Source organism: Choloepus didactylus, chromosome 8, assembly GCF_015220235.1.
Source record: "Choloepus didactylus isolate mChoDid1 chromosome 8, mChoDid1.pri, whole genome shotgun sequence".
NCBI lineage: Eukaryota > Metazoa > Chordata > Mammalia > Pilosa > Megalonychidae > Choloepus > Choloepus didactylus.
In genome coordinates, this window is record NC_051314.1 from 59507848 (window position 1) to 59526389 (window position 18542).

General features: G+C 33.6%; 1 protein-coding gene across 3 annotated transcripts in view; it reads left to right on the forward strand.

Moving 5' to 3' along the window:
- Positions 1–18542, forward strand: part of ZFC3H1 (zinc finger C3H1-type containing) — a 53794-nt gene that overhangs the window by 17829 nt on the left and 17423 nt on the right. For 2 of the 3 annotated variants that reach the window (XM_037845350.1, XM_037845352.1), the window contains 16 exons: positions 553–676; positions 2598–2695; positions 4103–4315; positions 4519–4683; positions 6727–6864; positions 9869–9990; positions 10374–10523; positions 12772–12946; positions 13194–13325; positions 13707–14249; positions 14337–14446; positions 15285–15416; positions 15519–15640; positions 16606–16707; positions 16923–17042; positions 18094–18277. In XM_037845350.1, the coding sequence (XP_037701278.1) occupies positions 553–676; positions 2598–2695; positions 4103–4315; positions 4519–4683; positions 6727–6864; positions 9869–9990; positions 10374–10523; positions 12772–12946; positions 13194–13325; positions 13707–14249; positions 14337–14446; positions 15285–15416; positions 15519–15640; positions 16606–16707; positions 16923–17042; positions 18094–18277 (2630 nt within the window). The remainder of the gene's footprint in view (positions 1–552; positions 677–2597; positions 2696–4102; positions 4316–4518; positions 4684–6726; positions 6865–9868; positions 9991–10373; positions 10524–12771; positions 12947–13193; positions 13326–13706; positions 14250–14336; positions 14447–15284; positions 15417–15518; positions 15641–16605; positions 16708–16922; positions 17043–18093; positions 18278–18542) is intronic. The other variant, XM_037845351.1, reaches the window with a different exon arrangement.

An 18542-nucleotide genomic window follows, 5' to 3' on the forward strand; every position in this document is an offset into this window, starting at 1 on the left:
GGTAAGTTTTGTTAGTTTTTGGTTTGTTAAAAGCTTTCTGTGAATGAAATATTGTATATTGAAAAAATAACACACAAACCTATTGATTCAGACTTTTCTGTTACTCAGCTGTCATGTTTATTCATATTTAAACTAGGTGTTATTAGATTCTTTTAAAAAATATTCTAAATATAGTCTTGACATAAAACTTGCGTTTATTTTAGCTTCTTACTGGTTCAGAGGCCATAAGAGTTCAAAAGTTGGTGTTATTTTATAGAAGAATAGCTAATTTTTTAGTGGTTCTGCTAACTTTGGGGGATTTCTCCTGTATAGATAGTACTTGCTGGGTTCCATCTTCTGTCTAGTGAAGCAGTCATAAAATGCGAATCACAGTGTCCTTGTCATGTAAATTAAATTTCCCAAATCAGATATGATAGCAGGTATAAGTAGACCACCATGATTTTTGATAAATATTCTCTAGAGGATAACGATCAGTTGTTTTATACTTTCTAGCTTTGGAATAGCCTAAGATAGAAACTGCTTTGAAACTAAAAAACCTTGTTGTATGCTTAGTCTTCAGATCCTGATCTGAAGCGATCCTTAGATAAGCAACCTACTGATAGTGGAGGAGGTATTTATCAATATGATAACTATGAAGAAGTTGCTATGGATACAGATAGTGAAACCAATTCTCCAGGTAAGAGCTTAAACTTGAAACATTTGTGTATTCACAATTATTAAATAGGTAATGATCACTGAGCTACACAAAACCTTGTAAAGAAGTGTGTAATAAAAGTGAGATTTGGAGGTGGATTGTACAACCGTAGACATTATTTGGTATTGTAAATACTTAGGGAACAAATCTCAAATGCGTAGTACTATGCTTTATTTCCAAGTATTTAAAAAAAAATTTAAAAAAAGAAAAACATTGCTTATACTCACTGTTAACTGTTTGATTTAAAAAATGAAGATTGTGGGAAAGTTGAAAACACTGCTCTTGAAAAAAACAAAACTTCAATCTCTTAAGTATCTTTATATCCAAAATACTTTCTGCTTTAGTCAAAAAAAAAAAAAAAGAGAGCGAGCAAAAGTAATCTTTCTTGTTTTTAGGATTCCTGCCTCCTTCCAGTGATGATACTTTACAGGAATTTGGCATGGAAAATGGTACTAGTGGCATCTGGAAAGGCTGGTCAAACTTGGCCAGGGATGACCCTCAATTAAGACAGGATCTGTCTCTATCTTGGAGGGTCAGAGACTTGCTTTGTTGATGTCCAAGGGTAATTGGCTATGAAAGATGTGTTCTCTCTTTAATTAAAACACAGAAAAAAGGAGCAGATAGTGCAGCTGGCATTCCAGAGACTGAAATACTTGAAAGACCACATGATCAGTGTATTTCTCCCCATGGTCATACTTTGACACCACACTAAAACTAGAATGTGTCTTAGACTAGAGAGACAAAACAAAAGACATAATGGTTTAGGTAATGTTTACCAAAGTACTCATTTTCAAGTTGTTATTTTAGGCCGGTGTTTGAAAATTTTCCATTACATTATGTTTTGATTTCATGATTTAACTCCTCTTTGGTCAGTCTTTGATTTTTTTATTTCCAGATTCTTGGAGATGTTTCATTATAGTTCCCAAGAACTGACAGTATTAATACACTGTACTTCTATACTAACATTATGATCTGTGCTTTTTAAAGAATTTTAAAAATTATTATATGGAGAATGTACCGTTTCCCCAGCTTTATCAAATTTTAACCTTTTGTCATATTCACTACAAATCTTTATATTTTTAAGAGATAAAATGTTCTGGTGGTCCATGCATATTCAGATGATCTCATTTGGGCCTCGTCAACCCCATTAAGGCATTTGGATAATATCCTCATTGACTTGTGAGGTAATTGGAATAAAGCAGCAGCAGTACATTTTGCCTCAGGTTATATTAGTGAGTAGCCAGGGTACAGTTTGAATCTGCCGTATTTCACTGGGTTTAAGAAACCACTGAAGATAAAGGGCACAATTATTTTTATCCTTTGCCAAGCAAGAAAAATACCAACAATTTAACTGAGATACATTGATTGTAACTATTTCAGAGTTACAATATGAGTTAAAATTTGAAAAAATGTGTACCTTATGAATGAAATACAGTAGGTAGTCCTCTTCACTCCAAGTCCTATCTGCTTTCTGTGTTACTTATACTGTCAGTTTCCTCACTTTGCTCCACGTGAAGGCGAGGAGAACATAGTTACTATGTCACTTCAGTCACTTCAGTTAGGCTACTCTGGCAGGATCCTGGGGAATTCTTGGTTTAATTGTTATTTTAAAAAGTATGTTTAACCTTTCCTGCTCAATTCCCTGCTAATATCTTTAGATGAAAAGTGGAACAAGGCAGAGAGTTTTGAGGGACTAACTGTGTAAGTGGATAGCTGACTTTTGATGATATAAGGGTAAGATGGAGGTGGTCTCATGAAAGATATAGGTTTTATCAGAGATTGATAAAATTTAATATGCATCAACATAGATATATTTGTTTTTCTTTGAATATACCATAACATTTAGTTTATTCCTACTGAAGTATTTCTGTTATTGAACTCTATCAAAAAATTGCTTTTACAGCTCCTTCACCAGTGCAACCACCATTCTTCTCAGAGTGTTCATTGGGCTATTTTTCTCCAGTACCGTCTATTCCTTTGCCTCCGCCACCTCAGGCTTCGGTAAGTTAGAATTGATATGATTTCTAGGATAATTCTTTTGTTACCTTGTGCATTTTCTAATTTGTTTTGGAAAACTAGTGTGTAATTAATTGATCGTTGAGATTAAAGAGGGCTTAAAAAATCAGAATTGCTAGCCAAAATTAATAGCTGTAAGATCTACGGAATGAGCAGTTAATTATTTAATGGCAAACTACTCATTTGGTAGATATTTCATAGCTGATTTTTAATCCCGTGTTGGCTTTCTTTCCGTACCTAGCCTGTTTCCTTCTTTCTTCTCTTTGCTTCTCAGCTAATAGCAATTCAGAAAAATTTATCCCAAAGTGGTGTAAGAATTATCTAATGTTTTTGATTATATCTTTCTTGGAATTGAGATATAAGTATAGTAAGATGCTTCCAAAGATTAGTCTCTCTTTTCTCCTACTTTGAGGAATACTCAGCTATTTTTAATTTGAAAGTCCAGCAAAAGAAAAGCATTACTTATGGAAGTTAATTTGTTTTCCCCCATTTCCCTCTAATAAGAACTGCCAGTTCCCCATTAAAAGAAAAATAAAAAAGGAAGCAGGGAAAAATTAGAAGTATTCTGAAGATGTTTAAAGGTTCAGAGGGCCTAGAGATCAAACTGTTTATCCTTAGTAGGTAAGAGGGAACCTTGCCATTTCCGAGTTCCTAGGTAGAAATATGGTGTATTTCTAGGAAGCTTATGGTAAGGGGAATCTTAGAGTAGAAAGACTAGAGAGAAACAGCTTTTTTCCTTTATTCCTTTAAGTGTTTTCTTTTGGGAAATGAAGAATGAATGAGCTAAATGTCAGTTGAAATTCTAGAAAGTCTTGTAGTAAAACATGTCAAACGCAGAGATTTGTGTAAATTAGTTTCATTTACTGATCATTTCTAATAAGCCATTTCACAAAATTTCAAGAGTTTAGTGATGCTGCTTCTTTACACTTAATTCTTAACGCGCTCTGGACAATTCCAGTTGTCCCTTTGGTTCCTAAATTTTGTTTTTTCACTTAAGTATTACATGTCTTTGGTTTCCAATATCTCTGTTTTCAGGTAGTCATTTAGAGGGAAAACACTGCAATTTGATTTCTGTATCTTCTGGAATGCTAAATGGGAGATAATAGGAACAGAGAAGTGTGTATAATTCCTTTGAAATTCATAAATTAAATGTTTCAAATAGTGTTGTTTTATTTTAATTACAAAAATAATACTTTTTTTATCATTGAAGATTGACTTCTGGGTTAGTTTTGAGATTTATAGTGTATACTTAGTTCACTTATGCTTGCAGCTAACATTAATAATCTAAAGTTTACTTTTTCTTATTTAATATTGCTCCACAGAAAAATATTTTGAGTTGATAAATTTTTCATTGTACTTACTGATTTCTTCTTTTGTTTTTTAAAAAATAAGCAGGCTCTGCCACCTTTGAGCCAGCCTTACGTGGAAGGCTTGTGTGTTTCTCTTGAACCTCTACCTCCTCTACCACCTCTCCCACCTCTCCCACCTGAAGACCCAGAACAGCCTCCAAAACCACCTTTTGCAGATGAGGAAGAGGAGGAAGAAATGCTGCTTCGAGAAGAACTGCTTAAATCTCTAGCGAATAAAAGAGCTTTTAAGCCAGAGGTAATGTAGGCACCTAAGCCTCTAGGTGGTGCCCTTGAACTTAGATTCAAAAGGGTAGCCCCAAAATTTTTCACTGCTTATTTGGGATTCATTGGGTTTTTCAGCAAAATAGGGCTAAGTTACTAACTTGCTTAAGCTTTTTAAAGATGACGGAAATTTCTTTTGATTTAAAAATGTTTCCTCTCTGTCTCTCCCTTATTTAGGAAACATCAAGTAATAGTGACTCACCTTCACCTCCAGTTTTGAACAGTTCACAGCCTATGCCAAGAAGCAATCTATCAATAGTCAGTATTAATACAGTATCTCAGCCTAGGATACAGAATCCCAAGTTCCACAGAGGACCTCGTCTTCCACGAACTGTGATCTCGGTAAAAACCAACAAATAAATTTAATTCTACTTTTATTCGACAGCTTTTGAGAAATTTGCATGTGGCATTGCTGTTCTTTTCGCTACCACCTAATTTATTTTTGTATACTTACATATTAGTATATGAATACAAATATGTATTTCTCTATTAATTTTTATTTATTAATGATGAAATGAGAGCAACCACCTTCTTCATTGGAAAATGGTAGAATTTGGTCATGTTTTGGGGGAAGCACTATTTTCATCAGAGTAGTATACTTTGCTACTTCCTTGATTTTTTTTCTATAGGAATTGGTGTGTTCTGGTTTTCTGTCTTTTGTGGAGTCAGTTTTAGCAAAGTGTGTATTTTTTCTCGTATTTTTCCAACCAATGACTACTGTAATGGGAGAATTTCTTTATGATGTTTATGATGGAGAGTGAAATGACAGTTTCAACCTGGTTTTCTAATGGCTTAGAAATAAAATATATGGAGCAAAGCCAAGTTGAAATCGTGCCTCTCTTAGGAAACCGACTTTGGCTATTACCCTCTATATAATCACAAAAAATGAAAATGTTTTGTTAATAATTGTGTAGAATTATTTTTAAAGTTTTCTTTTGTTGTAAATGAATAAGTTAATTTAGATGGCATCATGGTTCCTGCAGAAAGTTAATTACAGATGTGATTGTAGTACTGTCTAGAAATACTTTAAGAATGTTTTTGTTTTTGGCATGTAACCAGTATCAGTAGAATTGGGCAAAATCAGTTATGTAATATAACCAGAAGGAATCATAGACTGTCTACTTGGAGCCCATTATTGTTTTCTTAAATCATATTTTTTTATTGTAGAATATAACATATATACCTAAAAAGATGGCTTTCCAAGTGCAATTTAACAAATAGAGAGCAAATTTCAAAGAATATTATAGGTTACAATTCCACAGTTTCAGTTATTTCCTTATTATGAAATATATGGTAATCTTTCAAAGTATGCTTTAACAAGTAGATGTATAGGAAATTTCCAAAGTTATTATGAGTTATAGTACCATAGTTTCAGTTATTCCCTTATCTTTAAATGTAACATACATACGAAAAGGTATAGCTGTCAAATTACAATTTAACAAGTAGCTATAGAACAAATTTCAAAGGATGCTATGGGTTACAGTTCCGTGATTTCAGTTCTTTCCTTCTAACTATTTTAATACTCTAGCAACTAAGAAAAAGAAAATTATATGAAGATTCAGTATTCATAATCCTTTGTTAAATTCCATCTTGTCTGTTGCTGCCCCTTCCTCTAGTTCAGTCACTTTCCTGATCTTCAGGGATGTCTAAGCAGTGACCACCCCTAACCTGTTCATGTTGAAAAGGGGTGTCAACTTTATGAGCAGAGGGAGCACATCTAGTTGATGTTCCTGAAGAGGCTATTGCCTCTGGGTTTCGGGACTTAGCTGGCATAGTAGCACTCTGAAGGACTTGTCTGACTAATAAACTTAGTGAGTGAAACTTTTATAGAGTCTCAGATAGGGATCCGGGTATTTTTTAAGGTTTTCGGGGCTGCTGTTGACTTGGGATTATCATACTTATAATATTGTGGTCATTTGGCATATCTAGGTGAAGCATACATGGGGTAACCTCCAGAACAACCCCTTGACTCTATTTGAGTTCTCTTAGCCACTAAAACCTTATTTGGTTGCATTTCTTTTCTCTCTTTTGGTCAAAAAGGCATTCTCAGTCCCTCGATGCTGGGGTCAGGCTCATTCCTGGAATTCATGTCCCACGTCACCAGGAAAGCTCATTCATATTGGGGGTCCTGTCCCACATCAGGGGGAGGATGATGAATTTATTTGCTGAGTTAGGCTTAGAGAGAGAAAGTCTACATTTGAGCAATAAAAGAGCTTCTCTGGAGGTGATTCCTAGGCTAATTACAGGTGAGCCCATTATTTCTACAAATGGCAGTTTGAAGACACTAAGTGACTTGTCCAAGGCCATGAAATTAATTGTGTTAGAGCCAAGAAAAGATTAGAGATACCTTTGTCATTGAGAATAACAAATATATAATCTTTGCAGCTTCCAAAGCATAAATCAGTGGTTGTAACACTAAATGATTCAGATGATAGTGAATCTGATGGAGAGGCTTCCAAGTCAACAAGTGGTGTTTTTGGTGGATTGGAGTCCATGATTAAGGAAGCAAGGAGAACTGCTGAGGTAAGTGCAATAATTGAAGGTGAGAAGAAAACTGATTTGGCAGTAGTCATTTAAGTTTATTTTTTCCTGAAAATTGAACCTGAAAGGTACAGTTTTTTTCTTTATTAGAGAAGTTGTGGGTTTACAGAACAATCATGCATAAAACACAGTATTCCCATATATTACGCTATTATTAACACCTTGCGTTGGTGTGGAGCATTTGTTACAATTGATGATAGTACATTTTCATAATTGTGCTATTAACTGTAGTCCATGTTCTAACTTAGGGTTCACTGTTTGCCTAGTGCAATTCTATGGATTTTAAAAAATTTTTTATTCTGTTACAATATATATAATATTTTCCCTTTTAGTCAGATTCAGATGTATATTTCAGTGCTCTTAAATATGTTCAAAGTGTCGTGCTACCACAGCACCATCCATTACCAAAACATTTCCATCATTCGAAATAGAAATCCTGTACATTTTAGGCCTTAACTTCTCATTCCCTTTCTCCACCCTGTCCCCTGATAACCTGTGTTCTGGATTCTGTTTCTGGGTTTGCTTATCCTCTTTATTTCACATCAGTGAGATCATGCACATCAATGTGCAGATATCTGTTCAGTCCTTCTGGGTATATGCCTAGTAGTGGGATTACTGGGTCATTAGGTGGTTCTGTAGGTAGCTTTCTGAGGAACCACCAATCTGTCTTCCATGGTGGCTGCACCGTTTTACATTGCCACCTGCAGTGAATAAGTGTTCCTATTTTTCCTCATTTTCTCCAACTTGTTACTTTCCATTTCTTTAATAGCAGCCATTCTGATGGATGTGAAATTGTTTCTTTTTGTTTTGATTTGCATTTCCCGAATGGCTAATGATGTTGAGCATCTTTTCATGTGCTTTCTGGCCATTTGTTTGTGTTTGGAGAGATGTTATCTTCTTGTTAAGTTGAAGGATTGCTTTATATGTATATTTCTTTATGTATTCATAGGAGATATTGTTATGTAGTTTTCTTTTTTAGTGGTATCTTTGTCTGGTTTTGGAATGAGGGTGATGTTGGCCTCATAGAATAAAATAGGAAGAGCTCCCTCCTCTTCGATTTTTAAGAAGAGTTTGAGTAGAATTGGAGTTAAGTGTTCTTGGAATGTTTGGTAGCATTCCACTGTGAAGCAGTCTGGTCCTAGGCTTTTCTTTGTTGGGAGGTCTTTGGTTACTGATTCAGTCTCTTTACTAGTTACTGGTTTGCTGAGATCTTCTCTTTCTTCTTGAGTCAGTGTAGGTAGTTTGTGTGTTTCTAATTCATTTACTTTGTTGAGGTTATTTGATTTATTGGCGTACAGTTGTTCATGGTATCCTCTTACAGTCTTAAATTATATTTCAGTGGGGTTAGTAGTAATGTTCCCCTTTTCATTTCTGATTTAAGATAATTATTTTAAAGGCTTTGTTTATTATGTCCACATTCTCATCTTCTCCATTTGTGTTTTCTATTTTTATCCTCTTCCCTTGGATAGGCCATCATTTGCTGTATCTTTGTCTTGTACTCTTATTGCACACAGTACATTTTGATATTTTAAAATATTAATTATTGGATTTATTCCCTGAGATGTCTGCTTCTTGGTTTTGTAACCAGCTGGTGATAAAAGCTGCCCAAGGCGAAAGCCATGTATAGGGTTTTCCCTGTCTTTCCGGGCCTGTGTCTTGTCCTAGGCTTTTGCTTGTTGTTTTGGAATTCCCCTGTTTTACAGGAGTTTGTTTGCCCCCTGCTCCCCAGAGTGTTTAAAGCTGACAAGCCCTTGCCCTAGATTGTTCGCCTCTGTAGTTTCTTATATGCCTTTCATTGCCACAAGGTGCTTTGCCTGTAGGGCAGTTTTGGGGGTGGGGGTGCACACTGGAAAGGACTTTACCAAGTCAGTCTTTCCCAGATGAAACACAGGGCCAGGGAATCCACTCAGGGGGCACACTATTGTTCCAGAGTGCCCTGGGGAGGGGTTTAGGGATGCCAAGAGCTTCTGCAATGGCTCCCCATAGCTGAGCTCTCCTGCCCTGCCCAGCAAATGCAGCCCTTTATCTAACTGTCCCTGAAGCCCTGAGAAAGCATAGCTTCTTTAAGTCTTCTCTGCCATGTCCTTTGTCAGAGGTGAATTCAAGCAGTGGCTGCTGTTATTTTGTCTGGAGCAAGTTGAAACAGTAGTTGCCTTGGGAGCTGGGGCCCAGGAATGCAAAATTGCTAATCAGAAGCCATGATCAGTGATTGGAAGAGGATTTTATGTCCTTTTCTTTCACCAGTGAGCTAGCTGGACCTCATGGCAGACTTCACAAGAGAGGAGATTGATGCAGGTAGCTGTGGTGCAGAGATAGCAATTTACTGTTTCTTACTGTTCTTTATCAGCCTCTTCTTCCTCCTCTTCCCTGGATGCTGTATAGTGTCTCTGTTCTGTGGAATTTCAAAATAGTTGTTTCAGACAGTTCCTGCCTGTTTAATAGTTTGTTCAAGGACTAAGTCCTGGAGCTTCCATCTTCCTACAATCATACTGTTAACAGTTTTTTAATGCATTGAACTGTGGAATGATTTTAAGTGTTTCTGTTGTTAGGAGTTATATAAAGTGAAGGATGTAGACATTTACATAGATTTAACCATTAAATATCTCTTTTATTTGTGTCCCCAATTGACTAGTCCCTTTTTCAAAATAGTAAAGTTGGGTGGATAATTGTCCTCTATATGAAAGAAATTTATCATTATTTTGGAATTGTATTGTGTCACCAGAAAAGAGTTCTTATTAAAGTATGTGATTTAATTACAACTTTTTTCCTTATTCCTATTTAAACAACTGATTAAATATGAGTTAATTCAGTGCTGGTGGCTAACAACCAGGATTGTTTAAAAAATAAAAAGGAATAGGCAGTAATTATGAAGATAAATATTCATTTATTTCTAAATATATAAATGTGCACTGGGTTGTGATTAAATATAAATTTTTGTGTGGGTTATTGAAAGTTATTTATTTGGTTGACTTCAAATGTTTTCTAGCAAGCTTCAAAACCAAAAATGCCTCCAAAATCTGAAAAAGAAAATGATCCTTTGCGAACACCTGAAGCTTTGCCTGAAGAGAAGAAAATTGAATATAGATTGTTAAAAGAAGAGATTGCCAAGTAAGTACCATTTTATGTAATTAACTTGAAAGGTGTGTGCTCTGTTCTAAACTTCATTTATTATGTATTTACAGTTTATTGGCATTGGTAAATGAGTGATGATGGTTTTAACCTCAATACAGAGTTAATGTTTTTATAACTCACACAGAAGAGGGAGCCAGATGATCATCTGTATGACTTTAATACAGTGATACACTGAGCTATAAACAACTTAGAAAAAGATAGGCACTCAAAGAAAACTACACTATCAGCTTTGAATGCATATTGGTCAGAAATTATTTTTATTTTATATGATTAATATTTTTATTTTATGAAATAGAATACATTTTTGAAGAAAAATAATTTATTTCTTCAGTGTAATGCATCTTTGTTGATCATTTTAGCCGTGAAAAACAGCGTTTGATTAAATCAGATCAGCTGAAGACAAGCTCATCATCCCCAGCAAACTCCGATGTTGAAATTGATGGGATTGGCAGAATAGCACTGGTTACTAAGCAGGTTACAGATGCAGAAGCAAAACTTAAAAAACATAGGTGAGCCACATTATCTGTGTAAATAACTTCATATATCTAATTGTTCCTATATTAGAGGAACAGTTTTGTGGTGTATGTCATTAATAAACATACTTGAACAAATTCTTAATTACACTTGGTAGGACTTTCTGTCATTTTGTTGAATTACACATTTACATAAAGTAATGGAATTAATTTTTAAATAGGAATACCGGCAAAAATTATGCCTTCAAAGGAGAGTTGTCTCTTAAACATTTACACATGATTTATCCATTGCTAAAGGCCTTTGTGAAACTCCTCTTTTCCAGCATTTTCTTTAAAATCTCTGGTGTGTTTTTGAAATACCCTCACTGGAAGCATATTTTTATGGTTAATGGGCTTGATTGTTGGAAATAGTCACTATTTAATCAAGTGACTAAGTCACATGCTCAAATTGTGGTATTATGAAGTGCGAACATTAAGCTATGATTATAAGCTTCTAATATGTTTTGTGAAATTACTGTGCTTTTCAAGGGGCTTTCAAAAATGTTTCATATTAATTTCATATTTATTGTCAGGTTATGTGTAAAACTGCACAAGATGAACATATTGAAGATGGAATTCATGTGCATGTATTAATATATATTTGATAGAAGAAATTAGATCATATTGTGAATGTACTTTTTTCCACCTCAAACGCTCTGAAAATAGTTGATGAAAACCAAATGGTTTTAATTAACATCAACAATTCTGAGCCTTATTCTGCTAGTCTCTTTTTAGGTTGACAAATAAAATGGGAAGGTTCTGTGCAAAGATTATGTGACTTTCTCTGTCCTGTTTTAGTAACTGACTAACCAGTTCTTAAACTTCAAACCTTAATAGTGAAAAATGAGTAGAGTAATGAATTAACAATGTTGAAAAACCATTAACAGTAATATTTAAACAATTTTAATGGTTTTTGAAACAAGCCTCAAAAGTTCATCTATCCATAGTTAATTATTAAGGAAAAGGGGTAGAAGTTTACAGCCTCATTTCTAGCATAATAATCACTTTGGTACCTTTTTGTTTTTTTTAAATCATGACAAAGAATGTAATTTTGAATGTTTTCGTAAGGCAGCGCAGACAGCTCAAGGAGACTATGTGAGGTTTTATATATTTATACAAAAGTATATACTTGTTTTCCATTTATGAGTAAGAAATTAGATACTAAGTATTCTAAACAAAAGAAAATGCATTTTAAAATAGTGTTTATAAATGTCTTCAGCTTGAATATTTGTCTTGAACTAAACGCCATATTTCATTACATCTAAGATGTGTCATCAATTTTATGCACTACTAAGAAAACATAACTGCAAGTTACATTAAGACATGCAATAATATTAAAACATTCTGATATTAGAGTTCTGAAAAATATGCTTCATAGATGAATATGGTAGTGATTGTAGATTTCCAAAATTATCAGTGAGAAATGGTATTGTGTATGTTTTAAAAGAAATTGAAATAAGTTCATTTAAATTCCTTTTTTCATAACTTTCATAACATGAAAACTTTTTAAAAAATTCTTTTGTGTATCTGTCTTTCCACCCACCCCTTCTGTCTTCTCTGTCAAATAATCTTTGTCTTTATAACTCATTCTACCTATCAGTAGTTGTGACTGTTGAGATATGACATCTTTCTAGGAAAGATGCTTTATTTTTTTAAAGTCATAATATTCAGTAGTTTAAAGGTGAAAATTAAATTATATCCATAATCTGTGTTTTTGTCCTACTTTTGCTTCTCAGTTCCAAACTTCTTTACATGAGTATAATTGTTTAGAAATTAGACTTCCTTCTCCCCTTCTCTGCCTTGCTTTGGATAAAATGAGTTAGAGATTTATAGGTTAATAGGATGTGCTCAATTATGTTTATTAGACATTTATTTGTATATATGTTATAAATGAAGTGAAACATAGCAATTTTGTTTTAAGTGGTCACTTTTCAGTTTGCAGAGAGGTTCACATTGAGCCAACTTTGAAGATTTACTAGAGCTTTTCAAAAGTAGTTCACATTATTCACGGTGAAATGATTTTTTTTTAAAAGATCAGACCCATAGTTGCTTTCATAAAATGTAACAATATCAATTTGAATGTCTGTGATTGATGATGTAAAAGTACCCAATCCTGTTATATTCCCACATGCATAACATAGATACTTTTTTTTTTAAATAAATGAATACCTTGCAAATATTTTATTCTGATGGTGTCAGTCCACTAGTTTTTGTAACATTAAAAAAATTTTTATTTCCAAATCAGGATTCTCTTGATGAAAGATGAATCTGTTTTGAAGAATTTAGTGCAACAGGAAGCTAAGAAGAAAGAATCTGTTCGAAATGCTGAAACAAAAATGACAAAACTTACAGAACAGCTTCAAGCAACTGAGAAAATTCTCAATGTCAACAGAATGTTTTTGAAGAAGCTTCAGGAACAAGTAATGTTCTTTCTTAAAAGTTAAACTATTGTCTCATGTTTACTACACATTTTTATGGACCAGCTTTTATATAAGATAATACTCATAAACCATGAAGCCATCAAAATATGTGTAACCTGTATATTGTTTTTCATTAGGATACAGTATGGGGATATTTTTATTTTCAGTTGAAAACTGCTATATTAGTAAGAAGAACATATTTTCTCTCCTACAGTTTTCATGTACATTTTCACAATTATATTTTCAGATTCACAAAGTTCAACAACGTGTTACAATTAAGAAAGCTTTGACTCTGAAGTATGGAGAGGAGCTTGCTCGGGCAAAGGCAGTGGCTAGTAAAGAAATAGGAAAACGTAAACTGGAACAAGATTGCCTTGGAGTAAGTTACGTATGCAAATACCTTATTTTTGGAAATAGAATATTTTTTATGATACTTTTGAGGGTGAAAGATGTATAAAATAACTCAAACTTTTACATTTAAGGAGAATAAAATCAAAGGTTTTTTTCAGATGACATCCAGAGTCATTTTTTTGTTTGTTTGCTTTTTTATTTATTTTATCTTGATTTTATTTTCAGTTTTTGATAGATCGTAGATTAACTACCAAAATTGTTGGAGAACTGTGGTAAATTTTGCTCTGTTCTCCTTGTTGATTCAGTTTTGCAATGTTGACGTTTTATTGTGAGGGAAACAGTTGTCTTCCCAACAGTAGTTTGTAAAATCACAGTGATGTAAAATAGTTCTATTTCTTTTCTCCTCCAGCCAAACAAAATGATGAGATTGGACAATTCTCCAATATCAAGTCCAAGGAAGCATTCAGCAGAACTAATTGCTATGGAAAAAAGACGTTTACAGAAACTGGAGTATGAGTATGCCCTTAAAATTCAGAAATTAAAAGAAGCTCGTGCCCTTAAAGCAAAGGAACAGCAAAATAATGCTCCACTTGTGGAAGAGGAACCTGAATTTTCTTTACCTCAACCCTCGCTTCACGATCTTACACAAGATAAATTAACCCTGGACACTGAAGAAAATGATGTTGATGATGAAATTTTGTCTGGTTCAAACAGAGAACGAAGAAGATCCTTCTTAGAATCCAATTCTTTTACTAAACCTAACCTGAAGCACGCTGATACATCTAACAAAGAATGCCTGAACAAACCTACTAAAAATACTGTAGAAAAACCAGAACTTTTTCTAGGGTTAAAAATTGGTGAACTGCAGAAATTATATTTGAAAGCTGACAGCTTGAAACAACTGATTTTAAAAACCACCACAGGCATTACAGAAAAAGTTTTACATGGTCAGGTAATTAAATACTTCATATTCTTTATAAAGCCTAGAGTCTCTACCTTAGCCTTATTTGCCTTATGAAACTATTGTTTTCTTTTGCAGGAGATTTCTGTGGATGTAGATTTTGTCACAGCACAAAGTAAAACAACAGAAGTGAAGCCATGTCCTTTTAGACCCTACCATAGTCCTCTTCTAGTTTTTAAGTCCTACAGGTATAAAGAAAGATTTATTAAGTTTGAATGTCAGGGTTACTCCTTGGTTCTTAATGTATATTTGATGATTATGAAATAAAAATTGAATCATGGTTACTGAAAAATGGACTTGACCTTTTAGGAAATAAAAACGAAAATGTCTTACTGTTGTCAGACTTGAACCATATCAAGAAATGAGGTTTAGCTTACACTTGGGTTTATCAATTCTTAACAAATTCTCATTTTTTGGCTGCTGGTGGAAATGTGTAGAAGTCTGGAATGTTTCTGTTAAAGTGAGTTGAGGAAGAATCTTACAAAGGCTTGTAAGGCTTTTTTATTTTACTACTACCTGGGCTAAGGAGCACATTAACCAGCCTTCATAAAACTGAGTTAGACATTGTTCAGATGATTAACTTTGTGGGAGGTTGCCTTTTTAGACTTCTAAAAGTTGTAAAACTGTAAATGGGTATGATTTAATCATAAAATTGTAAAGCACCTTCCATATAGTATAGTCCACCCCCTGCTAGTTTTTTGTGTTGGCTGGTCATGTGTGCAAGAAATAATGTATACAGCATTTTTTCATTTGATGAAGTAACAGTACTTTTAAAATACAGGGTGGTTTTGTTTTTTATTTATTTCCTTCTATTTCACATCTTTTATGATCTGGGTATATAAATAGCTTGTCCATTACAACTTGATATTCTAGCTGTTTTCTAGTGTTAATTTTGGTATTAAGTAATAAGATAAGTAGTAAGCTCAAAATGTAGAAATTTTAACTGAAAAAGAAAAGCTAAAGTTTTCTTAATTTTGGAGGAATGTTTATGGAATGTAATGGGCCTGTCATCTCTCTTCTCCTTAGATTTAGTCCCTACTATCGAACCAAGGAAAAACTTCCCCTAAGCTCAATATCATACAGTAATATGATTGAACCGGATCAGTGTTTTTGCCGTTTTGATTTGACTGGAACATGTAATGATGATGATTGCCAGTGGTGAGTAACTTTTATTTATGAACATTTTATCATTTAAAAGGCAGTCTTGGTTGTTTGGCTTTGATATGTACATGATCCCTTTCCTGTATTGTTTTATTTTAGGCAGCATACACAAGATTATACGCTTAGCCGAAAACAGCTGTTCCAGGACATTCTGTCATATAATTTGTCTTTGATTGGTTGTTCAGAGTCGAGCACCGATGAAGAAATTGCTGCTGCAGCAGGTTTTTAAAGACCTCTTATTCTTCCCCAAGTGAAAATTTGAATTGGGGCAATTTTAAAATTTTATCTTTTGCTGTTGTGCATGCCTTTGAATAGTTAAATTAATTCAGCACATTTACCTGTGACACTTTAGTTCGTTCCTGTCCGGTATGGTAACCACTAGCCTTATGTTGCTATTTACATTAATATAAAAGTTTACTTCCTTAATCACATTAGCCACATTTCAGGTACTCAGTAGCCACATGTGGCTGGTGCCTGCCAATAGGAGAGTACAGATATAAGACATTTCCATCATTGCAGAAAATTCTTTGAACTGAGTTCATCTAGATAGTTCAGTTTATTTAGAAGAAAATATTAATTATTTTGTATAGAAATTTTACGAATTATTTTAACATAGATCTCAATTTTTGATCATTGTTTTTAAAAATAGTAGAAGGTTGGAAGTAAAGATGGCTGTAATTTCAAATTCTACAGTGAAATAGAAAAGGCTATATACTTTCACATTCTAGAAAGTATCAATTACTATCAGACCTTGGAGGCAAATATTGTTAAACTTTTCCCTAGATATGGTGCCAAATAGTAAACCTTAAACTACAAGCTTTTTAGTAGGTAGAAAGGAATTGGTATTAACTAGATAATAGTGTTGTCACAGCCCAGAGTGAGTCTTTTTATTTAATCATTCCTAATTGGGAGCTTTAATTTTCACTTAATCATTTAGTTTATTTCAGGAAATACTTTTTTCAGCTTCACTGTGGTTCATAATGTAGTATGATTTGACATAGTAGTTTTGATAATGTACACCTTGCCTGCTAAAAAGTCATTGATATTGACTTAGTATCATGTACTTTTCTTTAATTCTTAAAACTATTCTTTACTTCATTCTCTTTAATTACCCTCGCTCTGTAATCTTTTTTTTTTTTTTTTCTGTCTAATACTCTTTATGAAGATGGCATTGCTCTTATTTCAGAAAAATATGTTGAGAAACTTTTTGGAGTAAACCAAGATCGAATGTCAGTGGACCAGATGGCTGTTCTGCTTGTTAGCAACATCAATGAAAGTAAAGGTCATAGTAAGTATATATGTTTGTATATCTCTAATAAGTAACTTGTAGTTTGTTTTATGACAGCAAACTTTTGGGCATTGTTGGGCATTATGTTCTCAGTACAAAATATGTTATCATTTCTAATACAATAGAGTAAATTCATTTTAAGTATTGTTTGGGTAGCCGTCAAAACTATAACATACTGGTTATATCAGCTAACAGCCTTTGCCTGTCTACTTTAGCACCTCCATTTACAACCTACAAAGAGAAAAGAAGGTGGAAGCCAAAGTTTTGGAGAAAACCTATTTCGGAGAATAACTTCAGTAGTGATGAGGAACAGTCTACAGGACCAATTAAGTATGGTAAGAAGCTATGTAATTTAAGATCCAGAATTATTAAATTGTGCTTTGTTTAATACTTCGTTAATCTTTTGGTATATCCATTAGCCTAGTTTTCTTTTCTTTTCTTTTCTTTTTTAAATAGGATGCCATTGGTAATTTAGGCAATATTGTTCTTCATAGTCCAGGACTGCCCCTTATATTACATGATGTTTTGTAGTCACTCCTCTGCCTTAGTAAATGTGACTGCCCCAAATACTGCCAAATAGTACCTGAATGGGGAGAAGGGAGTAGTAGTATTGCTCCCATTTGAGAATCACTGCCTCGCCTGTGTACTTTTTTTCAGGCAGGTGCTTTATTTTATTTCATCTTTGAATCTGTGTTTCCTGGCATGCAGTAGACTCACAGGATAAATGAATGAACAAAATACTGTATGAATGAGTATTTATTGTTGGACACAATGTTGCATTCTAATCTCAGATTTATATGATTTGTTTACTATTTGTGGTTAATAAGTATCCAAATGCCAGATGTATACTCTGTTGTGCTTATTTAACATTAATATAACACTTTTTCTCTAGTTTAGATTTAGTGGAATACATTACAAAACTTGAGTTTTCATTAACTATAGCTTACAATTTAATGAATGTGAATTATTGATGATGTAACTTATTCTTTATTTTTATTTTTGTTACTTTATCAAAAATTAAGAAAAAACATTTCAAACGAAACAAAGGAATAAGAAAAACAAATATCCTAAAATAACTACATTGCTTCTGGTATGCACCTACCTTATCCCAAGAAAATTAATTTGTAACTTACTCAAAGAACGGAGACCATACTTGCTGGTTTACACCTGTTGTCCTAGTATAATTTTTAATAACACCACATTCACTCTCAGATGCATCCTGGTTTGGATGAAAGATAATATGGTTGCTCTGCCTTAAAGCAATGTGCTACTGCATGTTAATAGACTGTTTAAGCTTTCAGATCATTTTTAAAGATGAAACTGATTATTATTTTCTGAGTCTGTGGATTAGAGAAAGTGTGGAGCTAATGATACTTTTCCTTATAGCCTTCCAGCCAGAGAACCGAATAAATGTTCCAGCTTTGGATACAGTTGTTACTCCAGATGATGTCAGATACTTTACAAATGAGACTGATGATATTGCTAATTTAGAAGCAAGTGTGCTTGAAAATCCTTCTCATGTACAACTTTGGCTCAAGCTTGCATACAAGTACTTGAATCAAAATGAGGGGTAGGTTAACTTCTAATCTTTGTGTAAACTGTAACATTTATATTTTTATGTTTGAAGTTTATTTCACCTATGATTATCAAGTTTCCTTCCTAGTATCAGTGCAATCTTTGTTTTTTTGGGCAAAGGCAAAAGCACTTTATTGTTTAAAAGCAATTCAAAAAGCTTAAGATTAGATCTTGAGTTGTGTGCATGGCTTGGTGTATGAATAATAAATTGTACTGAAGGTTTTAACTCCAGTAGGCTATTTCAAAGTAGAAGTAGTTAA